The sequence below is a fragment of the Cydia splendana genome, chromosome 16 (assembly GCF_910591565.1).
Source record: "Cydia splendana chromosome 16, ilCydSple1.2, whole genome shotgun sequence".
Taxonomy (NCBI): Eukaryota; Metazoa; Arthropoda; class Insecta; order Lepidoptera; family Tortricidae; genus Cydia; species Cydia splendana.
In genome coordinates, this window is record NC_085975.1 from 7,000,633 (window position 1) to 7,027,527 (window position 26,895).

Below are 26,895 nucleotides of genomic sequence, written 5' to 3' on the forward strand. Positions count from 1 at the left end.
ACCCTACACATCCCCGGTAATGGTGCGGTATCAAGAAGGTAATCTGCAGCAGCCAGCCAGCGCGTTCCAGCCGTCGTGTACGAGTTCCTGACTTCGGAATCTGCGAGCCCCACAGTAACTACGCTCGACATTATGGTCCTTCGTTTGCCGAATGAAGAAAGAAACAAGTACGCGCTGAATTTTAAGTAGAACTATACTTAATTCAGGAGAACAAAGAAATAAGAAAAACGAACGCGCTGAGCCCCCGAAGTTCGCTTCGGCTCAGACCTTATCTACCAACCTTTTCCGTAACCCACCATTACCGGCTTGCCGGTGGACCGTGCACTGTTGTAGGTTCGCCTCCACTCACGTGTCCTGGCAACTTTCGTTGCATGTGTCACATGGTGATACCATCACACTGTTTTCGAACGCTCTAGGCCTTGCACTTTAGCCATTGCGGGAGATTCAGTGCACCGAGGGATCCACGCTTAGGGGCACTGACGCTGCGCTCGGTAGCGTCAGAGCATAGGCGTTAGGCAGGTAAATTTGTATATAGTTAGGGACCCCCCGCGTGTGTCAAGTGTTGTGTTGTGTTGTGTGCGTAAAAATCAAGAAAGAAGAAGATGTCGCAAGACGGAAGATCACTACGCTCACGCAAACGGGACCTGCCTGTCCCCACGCCTACGCCCTCGTCCGGCAATACTACGTCCGGCGCAACCAATACGTGGAGCAAAGGCACCAGTGGCGACCAGAAAACTAGTGATGAGAAAGAAAATGAGTCGGTACACTCAGACGAGCTCCATAACGATACAGTGGTAGTTCGCAGTCGGTCGAATACTTTAGTGCCACCCGTTGTTGCGCCGCCGCCGCGAGCGCCGTCTGTTCGCGAGTCAGTTAGGTCTGTTCGCGAATCGGTAAATAGGGACCGCGATAGTGAATTAACCGTGCTGTTAGCAGAGCTCGAGGTTCGTAAAGCCGCTCTAGTCGTAGCCAAAGCAGAGTCCGATACTGCCAAGTTAATGCTGCAGATTGCCCAAGTTAAGGCGCAGTCTGACGGCGGCAGTGTCGAGTCCGAGGCCGAGGTACGAACTAGAAGTTGGGTAGAACGACAAGCGACGCTACAGCGCGAGATCGCGCGTAAAAACGTTAAAATCCCGCCGCCGAAAGAGACCGCGCCGCGCGCCGTGCCCGACCGGGCCAGCAAACCGCAACCGCGATTTTTAGAGGTACCACACGGTACCTACCCGCCAATGTATCACAAGCCGCCTGAGTTACCCCCGTTCGGCGGAGATATCACCGAATGGATATCGTTTAGAGCGGAGTTCGAGGACACGTCGCCCATATTTAGTGCCGTCAATAACGTCAGTAGAATCAGACGCGCGCTTAAAGGCGAGGCCCGGACGGCCGTAAAATCGATCATGTACACTGTTCAGGATCCATACGAAATTATGGAAGCGCTAGAACGGCAATTTGGCGACCCCGAGGAAATTGTACTTACGGAGCTGCATAATATCAAACGCATGCCGCGTTTGTCCGAAGACAATGCTAATATCACGTCGTTTGCCGCGCATATCGCGAACGCCGTCGCCACCATAAAATCATTGCGTTAAGAAAAATATTTGCACGCGCCTGAACTAGTGAACAAAATAGTGGACAAATTAAATTTGATAGTGCGTTACGAATGGGCCAAATATAGGCAGACTAATTCGGAAACTCCCGGCTTAGCCGCTTTATCTGAGTTTCTCAACGATATTAGTACTGCAGCCAAACGCGTAAACCGCAGACCGGCTACTAGATCGCGAGCTGTAGTGAACACGGTATCTTTTGAACACGAACCTAGGCGGTCGAGCAACGCTCCCTCTAGATCTCGCGTCCCCGCGTTCTCCCGCGACTGTAGCACGGGCTCGGAGTCAGATTTCCACGAAGATTACCCACGCGAAACGGAGAGTAGGTCGCGTAGTAGAGATGGGCGAAATGTGTCAGTAGAGGGAAAAGATTGATATATATCTTTTTACCACTGGGATATGTATCACTCTTTTATATCTTTATATCCGTGTGTATCAGTTGTCCCGCTCGTAACTGTATCGACACTTACTGACTTTGCGTCATCTTATGAATGAGAGAGAGACAGAATTGTTATTATAACGTGGCGACATTTTCATTTTCATTTTGTATTATGATGGATATAGATTGGTAGATTCACAAGGAAGCTTGATTTGGTTCGTCATTGTCATGCGCAAGAATATATTTGCCTAATAAAATACCTTATTACTTTTTGTTTACATTTTATTAAATGCAATGCAATTTAACTCATTAACCGAATTAATAACTCATCATTGCAATTTGCATTGCATCCTGCGTGACCGAGAAATACTATACTATTTACTTCTCGCGGAATAGCGAATGACGTGTCCGAATCCGCCTGAAGGACCGCTGTCGCTCGTTCGTGTTACTTCGGTCGACGCGCGACCGAGTCATCGCTTTCGCTTTAGTAAATCGTTGCCGAGGGAGTGAGCGGTACGGATATACTGATACATTCGGATTCGTAAAGACAAGAAGAGTGATTCATGAAACGAGAAAGATATATATCTTTTTTATCTATCACTCCTGAGTTACCCATCTCTATCGCGTAGTAAACATACTGTCGCACAAGTAAAACCACGCGAAAATAACAATAAAAAAAAACCCGCGTCAACCGGAGCTAGACCCAAACAGCAGGTATCGTCCGTCCCTGTCTCGCGCAGTACGTGCGCCATTTGTAAGAGCGGGAACGAGCACAAAGTCAGTGCGTGCTCAAAGTTTTTAGCCGCGACGATATCTGAGCGATGGGATCTGGTGAAGGGTGCTAGATTGTGCTACAGATGTTTGGACGTGAATCACGGTAGGCCGTTTAAGTGTAAATACGTCGCGTGCGGTGTAAATCAGTGCGAAGCCGGACACAGTAAGCTGTTACACGGACTGAACGCGGCCGCGCCCGCGAACGGTAACAGTACGCCGGCCGCATCTGTAAACAATATTAGACTCCCGCAAACGTATCTCAAAATCATGCCTGTAGAGGTGTCGGGACCTTTAGGTACCGTACAAACCCTCGCGCTACTCGATGAAGGCGCGGCAATGACTTTAATGCTGCACGAGACAGCTGACAAAATCGCGCCTCGTGTACGCGGAGAGACGCTAGAAATTGAAGGAATAGGCGGCAGAGTCACGGACCCTGATTCGTATCCACTTCAGGTCGCGATTAAGGGTTTTTGTAGCCGACATTTGGAGTTAATGGAGGTGCTCACGATAGGCGATATAGGTATAGGTTCGCAAGGCGTACCACGTGACTTAGTCGACAAGTGCGAACATTTGTCGAAAATCGCGGACGAGTTAAGTTACCCGACGTCAGTACCTACTATCGTGATAGGCCAAGATAACTGGCACCTCATCATTTCTCGGCAAGTCATAGACGGCCCGCCTAACCTTCCCGTCGCGAGTCTAACTAGATTAGGATGGGTCCTACACGGCCCAGACCGAACGCGTCGGGCCGCGGTAAATTTTGTTGGGCACGCACGGCCTAAAACCGCGGACGACGAAGCTCTAGAGCTTATGAAACAGCATTTCGACATAGAATCGTTAGGCGTTTCGCAAAAGTTGCCTCGGGCCGATCCCGACCAACGCGCGCTAGACTTATTAAAAGCCACGTGTGATAAGATACCGGGGGAGAATCGGTATCGAGCGGGCTTATTATGGCGAACTGACGACGAAAAACTCCCCGATAACCGAGCGCAAGCATTAAAGCGGCTATTCAGTCTAGAACGTAAACTAGACCGCGACGTAAAGTTGAAAGCCAAATATGCGAAACATATGAACAATTTGCTCGATAAAGGTTACGCGGAGAAAATGAACTCGCCCCCGCCCCCCGATTCACCTCGGACGTGGTACCTAGCTCATTTCCCCACATTTCACCCACAGCGCGGTAAAATGCGGTTAGTTTGGGACGCGGCTGCTGCAGCATACGGACGTTCGCTCAACAGCGCGCTGTTAGCCGGCCCCGACCTGTTAGAGTCACTTTTTGGCGTATTAGTGCGATTCCGCGAAGGTAAAATCGCGGTGATAGCCGACGTCAAAGAGATGTTTTTACAGATCGAAATAGTAGAGCGAGATCGGGACGCGTTACGTTTCGTTTGGAGGGGGGAAGACCGTACATCTCCTCCACAAGAGTACAGAATGAAGCGGCTTATATTTGGATCGGCAGCGTCGCCGACAACCGCTTTATATGTCAAAAACGAAAACGCAAAAGCGCATAGTACTGAGTTTCCGATCGCAGCTGAAAAAACAATTCAAAATACGTACATGGACGACATGTTGATCGCCCTCGACACGTCAGAGGAGCACGCCAGACGCGTAGTAAACGATATTTACGAGCTAAACATGCGCGCGTCCTTCGAACTCCGCGGGTTCGCTTCGAACCACCCTGCGGTAATTTCAAAGAGGAAACGTCTTTGTTAGGCGCGAGCGAGAGCGAACGTACCTTAGGTTTGAAATGGAATCACAAGCGTGACACCTTAGGTTTCGACGTGAACTTTCGTAATACGCCCGAAGACGTACTTAACGGTCAGAAATTGCCAACGAAGCGACAGGTAACGAGTAGCGCGATGTCAATATTCGATCCGATCGGTTACGTAAGCCCCATATCCGTCTTAGGCAAGGCGTTAATGCAGGAAATATGGAGGACAGGAATCGGTTGGGACTCGCCTATACCCGTCTCACTCGCACCCGCCTGGCGATCGTTCATCGATAACGTACAACAATTACGAGACTTAGAGATTCCGCGACACGTGACCGCATTTAATAGGGAGGCATATATGCATGTTTTTTGCGACGCGAGCGAAAAAATATATGCCGCGGCCGTGTATTTAGTTAGCATCAACCCCGAGGGGACTAGAACTTCCGCGTTAGTAGCCGCTAAGGCCCGCGTTTCGCCTCTCCGGGTAGTTAGCATTCCGAGGATGGAATTGCAGAGCTGCGTACTAGCTACTAGATTAGCGGAAACCATAGTCAAGGAGTCAGATTACGTAATAAAGGACAAGTATTTTTGGTCTGACTCCAAAACGGCGCTCACGTGGATACGTTCGGACCCACGTAGGTATAAAACATTCGTAGCACATAGGTTAGCAGAAATCGAGAACACTACCACCCCCGCCAACTGGCGCTGGGTGCCTAGTGCAGCTAACGTGGCGGACGACGCGACTCGCGGTATACCTACGCAATTCGGAGTGAACCACCGGTGGTTCATAGGGCCCGATTTTATACGCAAACCCGAAGAGCATTGGCCGACCGAAAAAGCGCCAACGCCCGTCGCCGATACGGGCGAAGAACGCGTTAGCAAACTCGTATGCTCAGTAGGTGTCGCGAAAAATAAGTTTGAGTACCTGCCGGAGGTAAGTAGGTTCTCAAAGTTCGTACGACTAGTTCGCGCCACCGCTAGGGTTCTGGTTGCCGCCGAGGTATTTAAAGCCTCACTGCTATCTAAGAAAACAGATACAGAAATGAATAAGGGGCATTTAAATTTAGCAGAGATATTGCTAATTCGCCGGAGTCAACATGCTGCCTTTCCAGAGGAGATTAAGCTATTGGAAACTGGGCGGCCTCTACCGAAGAAGTCTCCGCTGCATAAGATAGCAATACAACTTGATAAGAACGGAGTCATAGTGCTAAACGCTAGAATTGACAAGGACGTGCACATACCCGTTCTACACGCGAAGGAAGATTTCGTCAAGCTGCTAATACATCATTTTCATGCGCTCTTCGACCATGGCAACCACGCAACCGTCATCAACGAGTTGAAGCAGAGATATTTCATTATCGGGCTGCGCGGTAATATTCGCTATATAGCGAACAAGTGCCAATGGTGTCGGACCTATAAAGGAACCACACTCAAGGTTCCTGTAGGCGACCTCCCGCCAGAGAGGCTCCAGGCGAATCAACCGCCATTTACCGCTGCAGCCGTAGACCTGTTTGGCCCTATGCAAATCACAATAGGCCGCCGCCGCGAAAAGAGATGGGGTGTACTATACACATGCCTCACGACACGCGCTGTGCACTTAGAGCTTGCCGCCTCACTTTCGGCATCCTCTATGATACTTTCCTTGCGCAGAATGATAGCGCGACGCGGCACGCCTACAGTTCTTTACTCTGACAACGCCACCAACTTTTACGGCGCAGAGCGAGAACTGGCAGAGGCCAAGAAGACGCTGCCCGACACTTTAAAGCCATTTTTGATCGAGCGAGCCATAACCTGGAAAAAGATACCGCCCGGCAACCCTTCCGCCGGCGGTGCATGGGAACGGCTCGTAGGCAGCGTGAAAAGGTCACTAAAGGTAACACTCAAAGAGAGAGCACCTCAGGAAGAAGTTCTGCATACATTACTGCTGGAAGCCGAGCACATAGTCAACTCTCGACCGTTGACACCAGTGAATCCAGACCTAGACAGCGAAGCTCTGACGCCGAACCATTTTCTCATCGGGCGATCGAGCTCAATGTCACCACTGGGCGTCTTCACAGACGCGACTATGTCACTCTCGTCATGGAAGACAGCGCAGACCTTAGCCGACCATTTTTGGAGGCGCTGGCAGCGAGAATACCGACCCAGCCTCCTCCCTCGGCCCGGTGCTCATCAGAACGTGAAGAAACTATATGTAGGCGACGTAGTCATCGTAGCGGACAGCTCCATGCCACGAGGAACATGGCCTAGAGGCGTAATCGCACAACTCTTTCCCGGCCCTGATGGCCACGTAAGAGTAGCCATTGTTCGCACCCGCGCAGGTGACGTCCGTCGCCCAGTTTCCCGGCTTATACCTATATACTCCTCGCAATCAGACGGTGTTGGCACACGTGGGGGAGATTGTCGTGTATAGCTAGTTTTTAATCATACATGTTTAGTTTTAATCGTTCTTATATGTTAATCTACTTTTGTGTGTTTATTTTATTATGTAACTTGTGTCCATTTTTTTATTAATTTTATTATGTTATGTGTATAATTTTAAGTGTAAATTGTTCCCCAATAAATTGCATACCCTTTTCCCTTAATTACGAACAATAGGTATGTAATAGACTAAGCTTATTGGTTGAATAAAACAATTTCTCACTCTGCACGTAACACCCACGCCTTGAGTAGGCGTGGCCTAGAGTACCCACGGTGGGGATCGCGCCGAGCGCGCCTATATATACGCGCCCACCCTGGATGCTTGTCACTCACTCATCAATAGCCACAGAGGCACCAGCTCTGTGACACTCTCCAAAGTTTTCTTATAATCAACAAATGTGTTTTCATTAAACACCCTACACATCCCCGGTAATGGTGCGGTATCAAGAAGGTAATCTGCAGCAGCCAGCCAGCGCGTTCCAGCCGTCGTGTACGAGTTCCTGACTTCGGAATCTGCGAGCCCCACAGTAACTACGCTCGACAATAATGAACGATTTATAATTAATAAATACTCATAAGCTCATACTAATTACACTATTAACGCATTTTTTCAACTTTTATAACTTTATTATGCCATTGTAATATTAATGTAAATATTCTATGAGTATTATTAGCACAAGATTAGCACCACGAATTAGCTCTATTAATTTTCAGACAGGAATAGTAAATGAAGTTCTGACATTCTCTACTAGGTACCTATTTAAATTATCGCCAGATTTCTAAAATTCACAAAAAGTCAAATTGCAAACTACATTTATATAAAAAAATAAGCATTAAAATATTGAGTTATGGTTTATATTACGTCGTTGATTTTACTTTACTCTTTTTTGACTAACAAACAACAAAACACAATTTGCTCATAAAGTTTTTTTTCCGTAAAATAAATAAGTTTACCGGCAAACAAGATTCTTAAAGTTACACGTATCAGGGCCGGAATCTGCGAGAGACGTTCTGATTGATGGGCCCGAGTCCTGAACAAACTTACTAAGATTAATAATAATTTCGGTACCTACGTACCCATTTACACAAGTACCCTCGTCTTGGCTTGCTTATAATTATTTGGATTCATCGTCTGGTCTTGTAAATGGGAACATGTGTTGTTGATGTTGAACTTAGTACAGTTTTTATTTAACTTGTAAAGTTCGTTATTTAGTTCGTTTGTTTAGGTCAACTCTTGCAGGCAAGATTTGGAATAGTTTTCTACCTATACATATAAAACAGAGCTAAACTTAAGACTATGTAGATTTTGTTATATTAATACTTGTAGGCGCGGACCTAACTCCAGAAAATGGTATATTATAATGAGAGCAAAGAAACTTGACAGTTAGTTTGCTATACTATCCTTATTACTGAACCGAGTATCCTGCATGTCTACAGAAAACACGCGAACAACTTAAGCATAGAATAAAATGCGTATGACTCTTATGTACTCGTAAACAGCTCAAGATGAAGTTTACGTCTTCCACAACAATCACATTTTGTACCTAAACCCATATCTCTCTTAGGTTCCGTTAAATGCTATTCGAATAGCTGAATGAACTTAGCCAGATAAATTGCATTCTATATCAGGCTATCGGGGCATTAGGACATTTTCGTTGGTATTCATAGTTTTCACACTTTAGCAACTGTGTTGTTTACTGCTATCGAAATTTATTCAATTTTACACGAATGTAATAAGCTTTTAATATTTATGTTTTTGAAAATTTTTGATATTAAGTATTTATGGAATTAGTAATAATATAACTTACCGTGGTATAAATGGGGTGAGTTGGGACAAATCCGAAGTTCAAACCTGAATAAAAGTTTATTTTTATATGTGACACGTTGAGTTATATATATACTTGAAAAGTTTTCCGGTAGTATGAAATTATATTTTTTAACGATAATCAGTCGTGTCATTTCATAGATTCAACGATTATATTATATATAAAATAGTAGAAAATCACAACTCACCCCATGGTTGGGGTTACGGGGGATAGGAATTGAGTGAGATAGGATAATTGCTAGAATTGACACAATATTAGAATAGCTTGACTTCTCAAGAGAATATTACGTAACAATGTGACAACCCTGGTCTGAAAATACCATCTCACCCCCCTACTATCCCTATTCACACCATTCATACCCCAACTGCCCTCGCAATCCCTACTAACCCCAATTTACGGTATATTATATTTTTAGTTTGCTTAAGATAACATAAGTACTTAACTAACATTGTATAGGTATACCAAAGTCTGAAATAAACGAATTTAACATTCAATAGATAGCTAAAAAGATGAAATTAATGGTATTACCTTTTAAATCAGAAATAATAGTGCACAAAGCAAATATTTCGAGGGGCAATTTAATGAAATACCTACGAGTACGCCACTTACCCCCGTCGAATGCAGGCAGATAATGATGTATTAATCACTTTAACAATGGTTAAATTTACACTGTAAGCGAATAACTTGAAAGGTAACTAACATGTGTGTAAAATATTGTATAAAAAGTATTTATTACTAGATTTGATTCTTGTAACAAACATGTAAAAAGTTTTGTACGCGTAATACCTTGTTACGACTTTCTTAGTAAAGAACAAAAACGAGTTTTTATTTCCTTCTGCTAAGCTTATTATAACGGCAATACCTTAACATCATAATCATATCAGTTACAAAACCTGGGAAGGTGCTGGACTAAGGCTCTCAATAATCGCCATAAGTATCAAGATCGCATGCTGCTTCCAATATCATCAGTCCATTATGTTAGGGACTTTCGGTCCGATTCGTACTTTAAGATACGTCAGTTAATAGATCTAGAAACGATATGGATTAGATAAGTAAGTGTTAAATGTGAGGTTTCTTCAAACAAATCGTCATATTTGACACTGACGCGTCTAATCCATATCGTTTCTAGATCTATTAGTTGACGTAGGTATATTAAAGTTACAATCGGGCAGTTTCTTCCGCTCCCGCTGCCACGTCTCCTGAAACCTCCACTTACAGCCAACTACAGCCAACTTCAAGCCAAGCAAGGCAGTCAAAGCACAATATTAAATTGAATGTTGTACAACATAATGCGAATTTCGTGCTGCACCTTGTTATGACGTGCTAACTTTGTTGTGGGTATTAAATTATTGTTTGAGCGCCAATTTCCCCGTTGTGCCATCGAGTGTCGACGCGGACAGGTTTCAAACTTCGTAGACGAGGTACAACCTATTATATATACGTATTCTGAAAATTAATATATGCATCGTACATATTATCTACATAACCTTTTAACTTTTATCAGACTTCATATTAAATATTAACAATCTAGTGTTCAAGTTCAAAATATTAAGTTTGGATTTGGAGAACTTGAAAGATGTCATCAACTTTTAATGAAACGCAAGTAAACGAAAGAAATATTAATTTCGCGACTATGAACAAACAATCGAATTTAAACCGTCGTGATTGGACTAACATTAATTTTTACGCTCACGAATCATGTCGCGCGGGTGAATAAAAATACGTGAGTTAAACCGTATAATTATCTTAATGTTAGTATAACTCACGACAGTTTAAATTCCATTGTTTGTCATCGTCGTGAAATTAATAACTCTTCAATTACAAGGCTCATATTTTATGGAACTTTTATTGATAAAGAATAAAAATACGTTTTTCTGCTAACGGCCTCTATTTTCAGATTTTTTATAAAGCTATCTTATACCTTCAATGACTTCAAGCTGCAAAAACGACTTAAGCTCGACGAAAACGAGTCATAATCACCTTGAGATGCTATAAAATTAATGACTGTCTATTTTTCAGAAAGCAAACCTTTTCGCGGTCGCTATCCCCTCAGAATAGGGCTCCGCGACCCGTCTGCTCTCACCTGTGACAGCACAATGACTCCCCCCCTTTCAAGGGGAGAAGGGAAAGAGGGGGAAGGAAAGCCTACTGTCGGCATGCAACTGTGTCGGTAAATTTTCGAGGTGAAATTTTGATGCAGCGGGCTTGAGGGTTTTTGTACCTGATTTTTTGCAGTCGTTGACCTAATTTTTAGCAAGTGGAGGTACGCTTTACATTATTTGAAATGAAAACGCTCCGTGAATAGTTCGTTAGAGGAAGTTACGAGTAATGGGATTTTGAATTTTGTAACCCTTTTTTAAATCAGTACTTTAATAATAATCTAATACACTAAGCCTAGTGTGGGGATCACTGTACTGCCCCTCTGTAACATCAAGTTATGAAACAAAATATATTTCGAATTTGAATTTTGAATATGACTTAGATAAATATTTCAGGATTTATTTTAAATTACCTCATTTTTTTAATCAATAAATCAATCGTTTATTGATAACAAGCGTCACACACGTTACACGTCATTTAACATTTTCTGTTTAGCGCACTTTACATATCAAGAAAGATTTAATTTTTGATTCTAATCAATATGATCCGGATGATATAGGAAACATTTTTACCGACACTTAATGCATACTATATAAACAATCCTACACCAAACTAGGTATATTAACTTCCTTACAACGACATTGTAATACAGAAAGCTCAGTTTTCTCAATAGAGCAGAGTGAACTCCATACTAACTTGCTTCTTTGCACAACTTGAAGAGATTAATTACTAAGAGAGCAGCAGTAACAGCTGTTTTGGACTGCTTGTGTATTTAGTCACTAATTATAGTGGAGAATGAATCATATCCTAGAACAATTAGGGATTTAATGTAAGATAAACGTTTATTAACGAAAAAGGTTGAAAAACTTCGAATGAACTCTTTGAAACGCTGTTAAAATTGAAACTAACCTCTGTTTTTATGTTTCAAATACTTAAAACGATGGTTCGATTTCAAGTAAGTACCTACTTACTTAATTAAATAAACGTCAATCGTCCCTTAAATTGCATTCACAGACCCTACGTAAATAGATTTATTAAGGTATAGTATAGGTACCATTGGGTGTAGGCTTATATGTAGTGCACCCTTATCCTTGATACGGAAAGGGAATTTCAATGTTATACAATGTTATATTGTGACCCAATTTAAGTTGGACGCAGTTCAGGGAAAAGGACTAAGTAAAATCACATACTCTTTATAAGTAGTTTCATATTTAACGATTTTGTGGCGTATTGACATCAATCATTGCAGTAGGAACAGAGGGCCTATTGCGAACCACGTTCGACGTGTTGCCTCCCTGTCACACTTATGTACGTACGAATTTACAAGTGCGACAGAGAGGCAACACGTCGAACGTGGTTCGCGGTAGGCCCTCTGTAGCTTCTGCCCGTGATTTCGTTCGCTTGGAAGTAGGCAGTTATATTCCGTAAACGTAACGTTACAGCTTTCATACTATATAGGGTTACATTTACATACTTAGCTTTACTCTTTGTAGCGCGATCGTTCAAATCGTACTCCAATTATAATTTCTAATACCCCAAATTTCACCCCGATGTATTCTTAGCATATAATGTATTTTCGCATCTGATGGACAGCCTACCTTTATCGGAGCCACAACTGTCGTGTCGCTTCAGTTTCTCGTTGAATTTTAAAGATCAGCTGTTCACAAAAGAATTTACCGCAAGCAGCTCAAGTCTGTTATAACTTAGTCTTGATAATCATACCAACTATATTTAATCAGAGACTAAGCTTATACTGGTTGTGTAGAGATATGCTCACCAAGCGCAGTGACTAACCACTGTGTATTCCAGTTGGTTGCGTGAGTATAGACTAATTAAATTCTTGATATAGCCAATCTGCCGTGACCTCAGGACTCCTAGCGACTATTCACTACCAGAGAACACACTTTTACTGGTTAATATGTAATTTTCGAATCGCTCATAGTCGGTGTTTGCAATGGCATCACTGAAGATCTCTCGAGTAGGCGTAGAGCGCTTGCGCGGCGCAGGGTCGACTAACTTTGTTTAACAACTAATTTTCAAGTTTCACTCAGTGTACATTAAGATGCTTTATGAACGCTGATGAGCTGAGAATTAATATTTGTAATTTAAGAATATCCTGTTGTATAATAAACTTTAATTGAGCGTTTTAGGCAGGTTTAGGCTTTTGTAAATTCTTATACTGTTGTTTTTGAATTTTGAAATGATTTTTGCTATTGGTGTTGAGGTATAATTTTGCTGCTTATTTTGAATGCTCATATAGTTGTGCGTTTTCTCGCGTGTGCAACAACTACAACATGTAAGTAACCATCCATGGTCGACGTTGGAAGTATAACTGATGTAAATACATAGTAGGTAGGTAAACAGCTAAAAGAGAGTAAAAATTTCAAGGTAATCAATAAAGACATAAAGCCTCTGCTCCGAAAACGAACGTAGTAATAATTCACAATCTAATTTGAATATCACAAAATTTTTGGCGGCATATATCAACCAATTCTAACATATTTTGTTTCTTGGGGCAAGATCTCGTGATTGTAATATATGGTCCACTGTTATATGTAATATGTATAAGTCAAAAATGGACTCTTTATTTAAAGTTTGTAATAAAAACCATAAATTAATTCACTCTCGAAGATTGTAAAAAACGGCATAAATTCATTTTTAATATTACGCTAAAACTGTTATAAATTAACAACTAAAACTTTGATTTCTTCACAAAACGATAATTGGCTTGCAAGTGCTTTAAAAAGGCGCCTTCTATAAAATGTAGACATTCTAACTAGGTACGAGTACGAGTATACGGTTATGAGACTCATGAGGGTAAGGTGAAGAAAACGTGCTTACTCGTACATGAAATCTGTACAACCGGCTTCAAAATGTTTAATGAGTAGGTACTTTATTAGCTTAATAAAATATGATCATATTTAATGCATCATAAATTTGATAAAAGTTTCCTACTAAACCTTCTGACTTTATGTCACTCACTGTACCAAGTACGATCTTATTATGCCACTAACTGTAGGTAGGTACCTACGGGTCTAGGGTTGCCACAACCCAATCCGGCGGTTAACCCGCTAATTCTCCACTTCCCTTATCGCAGCACCCTGTTATCTGCGAGAATTCACTAATTTACAATTCGAGAATGAATATTTAATGGGAGTGTGTCACCCCTGAAAATTCGGATCCTGTAGCCGCCATAGATTAAGTGTTGATGAAGCGCGTGTAGACAGACGGGGGTGAGTTCATGACTGCCATTTTGGATACATGATAGACTCAATTATCATTTGGGTAGGTAAATGAAATTGTATGCTAATAAGTTTGAGCTTGATACTGCTTCGTTAAAGTCACGTTTTGACTTAAAGTTTCATTAAAGTTATTTTGTTTAAAGTTATATTTCAGGTCAAGAATAGGTAGGTAAGAATATAAACCGGCTTTACACATATTATAATGGTTAAATCATTTCAATCATCAATTGATATTTGGGAAGATACAATATTCTAAAAGACAAAAAGTTCTAGTTAGACTTAATACAATTATCTAATTATAATGAACGGTCCACACAGGTAGCTATTTATCGGTTTTTTTCATGTAGGTAAGTACTTAATACCGATTTGTTTCATACAAAACGAGTATGGAATTATGCCCTGAATACAATACGCAAAACGCTACGGGTTTTCACGTGTGAAGCAATGCTTTTATTTGTTTACGCTGCACGTTTCAGCATGAGCGTTTTCCTCGAATTGTACCTTTTTCAGCATCTGCACCCCTATATGGTAGGCTACGCGCGGGTCCGGGGCGCGGGCGGGAGCGCAGCCTCCCTTCCCGACAACGATTACTGATTAGTGTGGCGGCAAGCGCGGCGGGGCCGCCCGCTTCGACGAACGATGACGTAACACGCCCCGCCGAACGCAAATATAACCTATAATCATTGATAAATACCAATCCCCTGCCTAGGACTCTCGTTCTTTAAAGTGGACGCTGGCCAGGCGGCGTGCGTACGGCGAACAGCTGACGGTCGCGTAGAACCCATGTGCTACTACGATTGTGATATGTATAAGCGGCGTATTTTGTGATTGAATCGGATGGCGGTGTCAGTACGTCATAGGTAAGTTTAAAATAAGGCATGCACTTGCACATGTAGGTATGTTTTATTCGTTCAGGAACATCTGTTTCGTTAAAGAGCTTCAGGCTGTTTACGGTCAAAACATTTTTTATGTATACCGGATGGAATTATAATTTATAATTTAAGCTTTATTTGAAATTCTATTACAATATCGGTAAATTTCCTGGGTACAAATAATCAAAACTCTATTTTTCAACTACGATCTGATATCCCTGAAATATCTATATTATTTCATCTTTATATGAAGCTATGAGTGAGTCGATCGTCATCTTGTGCCAACAGCTGTCCAATACAGAACGTCGAGAAAATGGAACGTATCTTTATTAAATTCCAGTTCATGAACGCATAACTACCTCCTTTCATTAGCAGGCCTAAGCTTCGTGGCTTTATACCTAAGCTTTAATTAAGCTGTAATAATAAGTTATTCTTTACGTAGCATAACTAAGTATGATTTACGGCGAGCATAACTATGTTTTCTCGTAGGGCATTTAACGAGGTATAAATAGAGAGCAGGCGTTGATGTCTTTATTACGGTCGTAAATGTGTTTGTGGATGCCTCCACAGAAAAGGGGTTTATTATTCTGAACATTTTGATGCCACGAGTGAAGAAATAAAAACATAGGAAGGCGTGTTCAATTTAAGCCCAAATACACACCGGATGCATATGCAGCATGGCTTCGGTTCTCTGCGTAGACATTCACGTGCACTCGCCGTCTATACCGGGTAGCGAGGGTATTGACTAACGGGGTACCCGCTTTAATTTAAAATAATAATGGAACAATTTCGGAGGAAGGACGGGTGCCACCGTGACCGGATGGCCTAGGGGGGTAATAGCGTTAGCCGCGTATGTTGAAGACGCCCCGGTTCGATTCTGACCTCGGCTATTGGAAGGATTTACAGTTTCAGTCGTGATAGTACCTAATGCAGCTATGCCAGCTATGGGCTACTACTAAGTGACATTTTACTTACTATCTACACCACAGGCAAGTTTTGTGGGTATTCCATTTGATATTAACTACCCCAACGGGTTACATCTAATATTTATATGCAATGAACATAGTTTTTTACATTATTATTAAATTTTGGAAAGCATAATATTACTAATAGAGTGCAAAGCGGGGTACTTTTACTGGGCGCAGATTATGGTGTACATGTACAGTAACGCTCCGTGATTGTTGAGCAATTTAGGGTTCTAGCACTTCTAGCTAAATTGGACATTCCATAGCTAGCGTAAGTATTGAACAACCGATTTTGCTAGGACCCTAAATGGCTCAACAATCACGGAGCGTGAGAGCGTGACGGTTTATGTTATATGTGTATAAACTTATCTTCATTGTCAATAGATGTACTTAACAACTGTGTGTCATTTAATGGGCATTAGCATGTCGAGCATTGAGACGTTTACCTTATCTACCTGTAATATTATTATGTACACATATCCCAAAATACGACTACAAGAAATCATAGTGGGACATAAAAAAATGTTACAAAAGACGCGAAATATGGAAGATAAAAAAAAGTGGCGCGCTCCGAAAAATACAGCGTCGTAAAAAAGAGAGCACGGATTTTCACTAAATACCTATTTCCCTCAGATTTTCCTCTAGGTTTTATGAAATAAATAACCACATCATTTTCCCTTCCTCTTGCCCGCGTCACTAAGTTTTTATTTACTTTTGTTTCATAATTTATTCTTTAAAACAAAATATGAATGAACGATTTACTCAAATTCTACCATTTTGTCTTTATTTTATTATGTAATTCGTCAAACAAGTGTAGCAGGGGTTCTAGAAGGGGTATTCTCTTTATAACTTCTTTTTATTTTCATATATTTTATTAGTATATTTTAGTTTTTATATAATATTATAAGTATTAGTTAAATTTTTAAGTAGGTTTATTTTAATTTTAGTTTAGTTTTTAAATCGCTACATTTATAATATAGTGTAGCATGACGAAATAACAATTTCGTATAATTTTATAATTTCTTTAAATACTTATTCATTTTTAAAACAATATCACTTGGGAATTGACTAATAATATATGAACGGGTCTACCCTCCTCAGACACTCTAAGTACAAATAAAATTATTCGAAGCCCTAAGCAAATAAGAAAAATTCATCTGGAAAACCGGCTAATCTGTAGCTCCACACACCCTGGGGACCGAAATTCAAAATGATACGACTGTCACAAGAAATACGGAGCGAAAATAATTGGTACAAGCAACAAGCGGAATAAATGGAATGCTCTAAGGGATAAAAGTGTATGTTAATAAGTATGTACTTATATTAGAAATATTACGTCAACTTGGACGAATAATGGCATTACATATTATATTGAGAAGGTATGAAGGTAATTACTAAAACGAATAGAATTAAGCACATGTCTATTGCCCAATTTCTGAGAATATCTACACCGTATACTACATAATATACTATGTTGACACTTTGTAAAACCACGTTTCTTGCATTTTACTGGCACTTCTTGTCTAAAACAGCTAGTTTTTTGCTAGTGGCCAATCAAGACCAATCTTAAATTGATAATGGAAACTTCATAGACTTGAGTCACTTTGGCTTTTAGGAAAAGAACTGTACTTACATCGTGTTTTTTTTATTTCCGGTAATTTCAAGGGTGCTTTCCTGAGTTTATATCAAGTAACTTTCTCAAAGACACCGGTATTCTAATTAACTCTATTATACGGAGATAATCAATTTTTTTATCTAATAAGGATTTTTTTTTATTAACTATGCCATTTAGTTTTCTTAAAAGTACTTAACCATACCCTGAAGTTAACGGAATTCAATAAAAACACCGTGTATATTTACATACACAATACACACCTATGCGGACGATGTCACGGACAAAGGCAAATTTCCAATAATCAAACGACCGCTAGCAGAGAAAACGGGCTTTCAACACGTGCTTCTTATCATTGCGCTCACCGACTAGAATTTCCTCACACTTTGCACCCACAATGGCCACGTACTGTTTGATTCCGGAGGAATTTACTTCCGAAGACACTTTAACTGGGGTGCGATTTCCTTTGCCTTAAAAAAGGTGGAAATAAGCTAATTATACCACGACGCGTTACTCAAGTTACAACGCTCCACCCAGCCGCAAAATTGCATGACCATTTTATGAATGAACTTATTCATAATGTGGCCATGAAATTTTGCAGCTCGCTGTAAAATACTTGTCAGTATAATATCACTGTTGTTTGTATGTCGCAATAAAATAAGTAATAACTGATTAATCTTAACTTTTCGATAAGAATGGTGACCGAAGTTTTAGTCATCTTTTGGCATTTTTATGAGGACAATGTTCTCTTCTCGATGTGGCACGACTGAGGTTTTAAGTTTAATAACTGGCATGCATGAAACATGTTACTGAAATGTGACTATCAATATGCCGGCTTTGATAAAATTAACGTGTCATTTTATCAAAGCCGGCATATTGATAACTTAATATTTTTAGATTTTAGTAAACAAATTGACCTTGTGAAAGACAGTAAGATATCAACTTTATATAACGGTAATACCTCCCTGGGTATATACCTACCTACGATGTTCTCATAAATAATGGTTCTTAGCTTAGGTACTACCTAAGATCTGCTCGTAGATCTCACGTAACTTATACATTTATTATGTACTTACTCATAGTTAAAAAGAAAAAATGTAGGTAGCTTTGAAGAAGGTACCTATATTTATATGTACTTGTTACGCACGCACACCTCTAGAATGTCTGGGTTTAGTATAAATATGTTGTACTTAAGCCATATACACTACCAAAGTGATTTCTGATCACGTAATCCAGCTATTGAATTACTAGCTACATTTACATAATAATAGAACCACATACTCTAAGCAACCAAGTTTCCTCAAACTTAGCACCTTCAACAATACTTAACGATATTAGGTACCTAAGCCCTATCGAATAGTTTCGCAAAGTTCCAGAAGTGGCGGTGACAACGACGTTGGCCGTCCCAAGTGCCATTATAACAAATTTTGATGAGTCGCCTATCGCCCAAATAAGCTGAGTTGGCGTACTAAGTCAACGTCCGAGGCAAGCGAGATCGCTAATGCCGACCAATTATCCTTTAGTGGGTCACAGTACACTGACTATAATCATTATGTACAACCTGTATAGACTGGTCATATTTTTGTAAAAATCGATTTCGACTGGCAAATCATATTACTTTTTGGCAACTGAGTTTTTTAACCTAATTAGACCCCGCTGAACCCGAATTTGCCGGTTGCTTGATCGAATTCTTGACCGGAAGTGAAATATTTGATATTAAAAAGTCCCTTTTTCTAGTTTTTCGTAAATAACTCTTAAACGGTGGCGCATAGCAAAAAATGTTCTTATACATTAGTAATCTGCATAAAATTGCCTACAACAAAGATTCCGTACAATTTTTCGCTAGTATCAATATTCAAAGATATATTAACGCGGGAAAGTTAATTATAATCACTTCTAAGGTCCCTTTGTTTAGTTTTTCGTTAATAACGGTGGCCAATATAAAAAAATGTTGTTAAACGTTAATAATTTACAAAAAAAATTCAGTGGGTCAATTTCAACAGTACTAGTTTTTTGTGTCATTCCGGTGTAATTCTTTATTTACGTTTCTTCGATGTTTCTTTTAATGTCAATCGACACCTCAGACTGTTCTTTGATAAGCCTCTTACAGAGCACTTGATATCTTAAGCCTTTTGAGAATTATCGGAGATTAAAAAAATTTACTCGCACGTGAATGATAAGTATACACAGGAATGATATAACACTCCACCTGAATGACATTTTTCCACCGGAATGAAAAAAATGACTCGCACGTGAATGATTAGTATGCAAAGGAATGATATAACACTCCACCTGAATGACATTTTTCCCAACGGAATGAAAAAAATAAACCCAGGAATGCTATCTATACACTAAAATGAGAAAAATGCTAAGAACTGCCTAAATCAGCCAAGTTCAATAATTAACCGAAAATTTATTTCGAATGCCCATGTTCTATCTAGCATATCGAGTATTTCTTTAAAAAGTGCCACTTTTACTAAATTATGGGCACAATTTATGGTACTTCTACTCGAGATAACAAGCTCTTTCAATTTAAAAACGAAAAAATTGTCCCACAAATTTAATAGGTACAATTTTAGAATTTCCATTTGAGTTACCGCAATACAAAGCCTATAGAAATAAGCAATACAGTAGAAAGTACATAGTCATAGTCATAGTCATTTATTCATAAAACAATATACATTGCGTTTGAATTTTACCTTATATCACAATTACAATTTTATAAATAACAATTAGAAATTAAAGTATTACAAATTATCTAACATAATAACAAATTGAACAATAATTGGCTTATTATAAAATATAATTAATAATAATAATAAAGTATATGTCAATTGGTCTAAATTAATTAATAACTATTATGTCAGAAATAAAAAAAAAATACTACTTAATAATACTATGTTGTACTCTGAGCTGACAAAAACTCATCCACAGAATAGAAGCCCTTCTTCAACAAATAAGTTTTGAGACAATTTTTAAACAAATTCAATTTAGTGACTGACTTCAAATCGGATGGCAATCTATACAGTACGACGATGAAGCTCACGAATTTCCTGAAACTGCGCCAGTAATAAAGAAGTCGTTTTACATGGATGATCTAATGGTAGGAAATGAAAACATAGAAGAAACGAAGAAAATGTGCCAAGAAATCAAAGAAATAATGAGAAGAGGAGGATTTGAAATGCAAAAATGGTCTAGTAATTCCGATGAAGTTTTAGAATATTTGAAAGAAGACAATAGTACAAGAGACACGCTAGAAATCAAAATGGAAAAAATTATAAAGATTCTTGGTTTCACCTGGAATAGACAAGACGATACGTTTGAAATTACAGTAAACTTACCTGAGATGAGAAGTCCTATAACAAAGAGGTCTGTACTTTCTGATGTTGCTCGTCTGTTTGACCCTTTTGGGTGGCTAGCACCTGTAATAATAACTGCTAAAGTTTTAATTCAGAAGTTATGGTTGAGTCATCTGGGTTGGGATGATGAGTTACCATCGGACTTGACAGACGAGTGGATTTGCTATAGGGAACAACTGATACATTTACAAAACGTCAAGGTTCAGCGTTGGTTAAACATGACACGAGAAGATGATCACATTGAGCTGCACGGATTTTCAGATGCATCCACTCAAGCTTATGCAGCCGTGACGTACTTGAAGGTTGTTAGAGGTAGTGTAGTACACGTCTCTATGATCGCGTCTAGAACTAAAGTCGCACCATTGAAGCAACTTTCTGTTCCAAAATTAGAGCTTTCTGTGCAGCCTTATTAGCAGAATTGATCAGTGATGTCGCAGAAATTCTGAAGATTCATAAAAATAAAATATTTGTTTGGACGGACTCAATGGTCGTACTAGCTTGGCTGCAATCTCAACCTAGTCGCTGGAAAACATTTGTAGCAAATAGGACAGCAGATATTACACGATTGATAGATAATGATCGTTGGAGACATGTGCAATCTGCTGACAATCCTGCGGACATCGCGACAAGAGGAGTCAAAGCTCAAGAATTAGCTACACAAGATCTGTGGTGGAGTGGGCCAGAATGGCTTAAGAGAGATCAAGTTGAATATGAAAAAAGAGAAATTGCACAAACAGAATTAGAATCAAAAACGACATGTCATGTACTTGTAGATGAAAAGCCTATATGGGAGAGATTTTCAACAATGTCACGAATGAAGAGAGTGCTAGCTTATTGTAGAAGAATGTTGACCGAAAGAAAAAGAGAACTAGAAGAGAATAAACACATAACAGTTAAAGAAATGGAAAAAGTGGAAGAACAATGTATAAGGTTCTATCAAAATTTAGTATATGGAAAAGATATAAACGATTTGAAGAAAGGTGGAAGAGTTAAGAAAAGAAGTACCCTAATCACACTTGCACCATTCTTAGACGAGAAAGGTTTGCTAAGAGTGGGAGGACGTCTTCAAAATGCCTCAATGTCTGAAGAGACAAAGCATCCAATTATTATTCCACGCAACCAACATATTACAAAATTAATTGTTAATGAGGCCCACACTAGAACACTTCATGGTTGGAACCAGTTAATGATGACTTACGTGAAAACCAAATATTGGGTTATCGGCTTAAAGTCATCCATTCGAAAATGCATTTACAATTGCAAGATCTGTGTTGTAGACAAAGCTAAAGTCAAGAATCAGTTCATGGGCCAGCTGCCAACAGTCAGAGTTAACCAAAATCGTCCCTTTTTAAATAGTTGGCGTTGACTATGCTGGACCTATTTTAATGAGAACATCTAAAGGCCGAGGACATCATGCGACCAAGGGGTACATTTGTTTGTTCGTGTGCATGGCTACGAAAGCTATTCATCTTGAGGCTGTATCGGATCTAACTTCACAAGCTTTCATAGCTGCTTTTAGAAGATTTGTTGCGCGCAGAGGCCATTGTAAAGATATTTGGAGCGATAATGGTACCAATTTTATTGGTTCTGCTAAAGAGTTGAAATACATGTTCGAACCTGGGAAAAACAATTTAGCCAGCGAGGTGGCAGAACTGCTAGCGACTGAAGGGACAACGTGGCACTTCATACCCTCAAGAATGCCTTCATACGGAGGCCTGTGGGAAGCGGGAGTTCAGTCTGCCAAACGACATTTAGCCAGAGTAAATAAGGATACTAAACTGACTTATGAAGAATTAGCGACTCTGTTGACCCAGGTCGAGGCATGTCTAAATAGTCGTCCTCTTTGTGAAATAGACAGTACCACAAGAGTCCCACTGACGCCAGGACATTTTTTAGTGGGTGAGCCCTTGGTCAGTGTTCCAGACTTAAATTACGAACACAAAAAAGTCAATATACTTACCAGATGGCAGTTAGTACAGAAGATGACACAGAACTTTTGGCGCCAAGGTACAGCCGGAATCTTATTTTGTCGGACTTGGCGGGGGCATGGCAGTGCCCCCAAATAATACTTAAGCACAAAAGTGAAGCTACTTTTGATATCATTCCGGTGTTATTTTCATTCTGGTGGGTATTAAAGCCATTTTACTACACCGAAATCACCGGAATGAAATTGGTGGAATGATAAACCGAGGTGAAATAAAATTATAAAAAAATAACTAAATCCCACATTCTTTAACTATCGCGACATTTAAACTCACAAGTACAAAATACACGATCTGTAAATATTTGAAAAATAACAAATATGAAACAAAAAACATATAGCAAACTCCGGAATGATATTTTTTTTGTCCCCGTAACATCGAAATGACATGACTCACGTGTGTAGCGGATCTATTCGGCATCACGTCGACGTCTTCTTGCGGTGAGAGCCGCGGCACAACTGACTCTCAAAGTGCGCAGGAGGCGGGGGGGCGTACGAAATCAAACTTAGCCAATAACCGTCGACGAAATTTGTCCGCGGTAATAAGGATTATTTTGCCGGACAAATTTCTTTACGCATAATAAGGGGGTTTATTAAAGAGTTAGTAAGCAAGTAATATTTTAAAGGGTTCTTTATTGATATGGTATTATAATGAACTAAAAACTAATTTGATATCTTGTATAGTTTTAGAGTTATGCGGCATTAAACAAGAATAACTGGGTTCCGGACAACCCACCTGAATGAAAAATTGGGCCTTTATCTTTTTTTTTCAATGATTAAATTATTTCATATTTTAATATTAGTTATTGCCCGAGGTCGATAGCTAAGAGAGGTTTCCAAAAAAAAATAGTATATGACTATTTTGACTTTCTGCACCAGAGTTTTCAGTCTTGCCATCAAATTTTATTGCTTGGGATATTCACCCCAGTACACTTTTTGCAGGGGTCAATATTTAAATTAATTCATCAAATCACGGATCAATATTTATACATAGGTACGTGATATTATGATGAATGTACAATTTACGTTTTTACATGTAAAGGAAAATGTTCTGTGCTTTTAGTGTACTACGTAAAACAAAATACAATAGGAATTTATTCTCTAAATAAATCTATTAGGCCAAGTCACTATTCTCAGAACAGGTGAACTTTGAGGGAATCAGACGGGTTTCCTAGTAGGTAACTAAACTTCTCCGAATTTGCGGCTTTAGCTAGAAATGTTTTCAGCTCTGGATGTATAAAAGAATGTGAGGCAGGTGTTCCAGGGAATAACCATTAGGTGGCTTCTACAAAAATATTAGAACGGCAATGAAAGTTTGTGAAGCGGATCGTAGAAAAGTTAGAACTACTGCTTTCTAAATACGCCACTTTAAATTATAATTATTATGAGCGATTGTATAGTCAGCAGCAGAAGTTGTTAAGCGGGCGAGGTGTTCAAAATGACCTTGACGCGACTTTATTGTTAAGAGAATAAGAGCGTGACAAGGTAATTTTGATCACCTCGCCCGCTATGCAACTTCTGCTGCTGACTGTACATGAGGGTTTGGGCTAGACTCACATTGGTCCACTGGCAATTGGCGGCTTAGTGTACACTTTTGAATTTCTCCGCCGATGTATGCAGATTTTCTCACGGTGTTCCCTGGATAAATTCATTGGTACGACATTGGAACCAACGATTTCCGACTCGGAAGCCTAAGAGCTAAATAATTTCTAAAATACTTGCTATTAAATATGATCAAGCCTGTAACGTTTTGGACGTGTTGGATTGACAATAATTTTTAAGGGACCAAGTGCCACTTATTTTTAGATAATTTTTGACTTTAACAGCATGTCGATTCCTAAAAGGGTTATCCATTTCTATTTCCGTCCATCATCAAAAATAGAGGAACACTGTGTAAGACACCAGGCCGTGAAATTGTTTAACAAACTTCCTGTAGAACTTAAAACAATATCTTTAAACACAAATTAAAACTGTTTTTATTGAGAGGGTGTTTTTATACTATAGATGAAATGTTCGATATTGTTTAGTCTCAAGTGTTGATTTACTTGTTTTTGTTTAGTTATAAGTGTATGTGTAAAATTTATTTTCAAACACAATCCTGTATTGTTTATGAATAAAATACTATGACTACTATGACTATGACTATATCGTTAGGTACCTACCCCAATAGGTATTGCGGTAGGTTTAGGTGGGGCTTTCAAAACGTAGGCGTAAACGACATATGGATAGATTGGATGATTTTTTTTTCATTTTTTCCGTTTCTATATCTAAAGAAATGTGACTTATCTATGACTTTACGAGTATTCAAGTAGCCTTGTTATATCTACTGTTCTTCCCAACTTTATGCCCAAACCTTTCGATGACAACCCTTACGTACGGGCGAGTGTGTAGGCCGAGCTAATGATAAGCTACCAATTAGGCCTGGCCGACTCAGCGGATTACGAGGAAAGGAAAAGTTTTTTCAACCGGTTAAATTGGAGTTCCGGCAACTATTGGGATCGGGTCGAGGACTGGGTAAATTTAATGACGAACGCAGGAATTTAATTGATTCTTTTTGCGTAGCACCTGTAGCTGTTTCATCATTAAAATGTGGGTGATGAGCTTTAGCTCTCGATTATAATTTTACGAGTCACGTGCCTCATGCGAGACTATGATGCGTCAGCGTATTTTGAGCAGCTGAGTGGAGAACATGCGGTAAAGTTGTGACGTTTACGGTACGTCACTACAATTCCGCACCGTGAGTATATTTTGAGCAGCGGTGTATACTGTAGGTATAGGGCATGCGATAAAATAGTGACGCTTACGGCACGTCACTGCGATTCCGTACTGTCACCGTATTTTAGCAGCGGTGTAGTCGAGCCGATCGAACTAGTTATTCTACGAAATAGGAAGATAGGCTTAAGGATTCTGAATTTGAAATGCAATGGACAAAGTTTGCATTCCACCAATATAAAAATAGTAGGTACCTATATGTACTGTAAGTTCTTACTGATAACGTTCTGTCATATAGCACTGGAAACGTCTGGTCACGAGCCAATTTCGATAGCAATATTTGCTAAGTAAGAAGCATTTTGTAACCTAAAATAACGAATAGTTACATTGTCCTGAAGATGCTTAAATAGATAGGCATTAAGAGCATTTTCAAATTGTCCGATCCGATATCAGGGGCCGATTGCATAACAAACTACAACTAATATTACAAGCGGAACTCCTTTTCTAATTTCACTTATTAAATAAGGAGTTCCGCTTGTAATATTAGTTGTAGTTTGTTATGCAATCGGCCCCAGATGTCGGATGATCTTTGGAGAAAAGCAACTGCTAGAGAGTGCCCTATGGGAACAAGTCCTTCTTTTTGGGGTTAAGTATTATCTTTTGAACCATAAACGTTTAAACAATGAAAAAACAAATATAAAAAGGGCGTTCTTATATTTATTTATTCATTGTTACTACATTTTAATTAAAAATGTGCAAACATTTAATATATCGTTATCCTATTAAATGTGTAAATTTAACTAGGTACTTAGAATTGACTTTTAAAGATAATAATTTACCTTTGGGTAATAACAAATCTGTTTACAATATTAATAACAAACTTAGAATAAAAAGTAACCTAAAATTAAAACTACCTACAAAACTAAAACTAATACCTAAAAAAAAATATAGAACTACCTACAAAACTAAAACTAAACCTAAAAAAAAAAAAACCTAAAAATCTATATCTAGAGAGGGCCCCTGGGGCATAGTGCCAAGAATGCTGGCAGCATTTCCTCGCTGGATCGCAACGCTTATGCGTTGAGCGAGGAAGCTGCCAGCTCTTTTGTCCCCAGAGACCTCAACAAGCCGTTTCGACAAATCTGTAAAAAGACTCTGAGCTCCCGGGCCCCACGGACCGAGGGTCTCGACACCGAAAGGGATAAATTTGTAATTATCGTCGAGACCCCCGTATTTACGCCTTTTGAGGGACTCGGCAGCTTCGGCAGCGGCACCCGCTTTCTTTGTGGTACCGTGAAGGTGAGACGGTGCCAGTGTGTCCACACAGGTCGCGTCCCACA

The 26,895-nt window shown here is 39.8% G+C and overlaps 2 protein-coding genes across 2 annotated transcripts in view; both read left to right on the forward strand.

Annotated features, from left to right (window-relative positions):
• The first annotated feature begins 4,616 nt into the window (after window positions 1-4,616).
• On the forward strand, window positions 4,617-6,878 carry LOC134798052 (uncharacterized). Its single transcript, XM_063770379.1, has one exon. It carries the CDS (start codon window positions 4,617-4,619, stop codon window positions 6,876-6,878), a length of 2,262 nt encoding a protein of 753 aa, XP_063626449.1.
• Window positions 6,879-14,509: 7,631 nt separating this feature from the next.
• LOC134798209 (cell adhesion molecule Dscam2) overlaps window positions 14,510-26,895 on the forward strand; it is a 249,341-nt gene continuing 236,955 nt past the window's right edge. Inside the window, exon 1 of the mRNA XM_063770574.1 lies at window positions 14,510-14,914. Within this exon, the coding sequence (XP_063626644.1) occupies window positions 14,892-14,914 (23 nt within the window). The 5' untranslated portion in view covers window positions 14,510-14,891. The remainder of the gene's footprint in view (window positions 14,915-26,895) is intronic.

Bases quoted from the DNA above. Each gene is read 5' to 3' on its own strand.
- LOC134798052 (XM_063770379.1), top strand. From the start codon at position 4,617: ATGTCAATATTCGATCCGATCGGTTACGTAAGCCCCATATCCGTCTTA.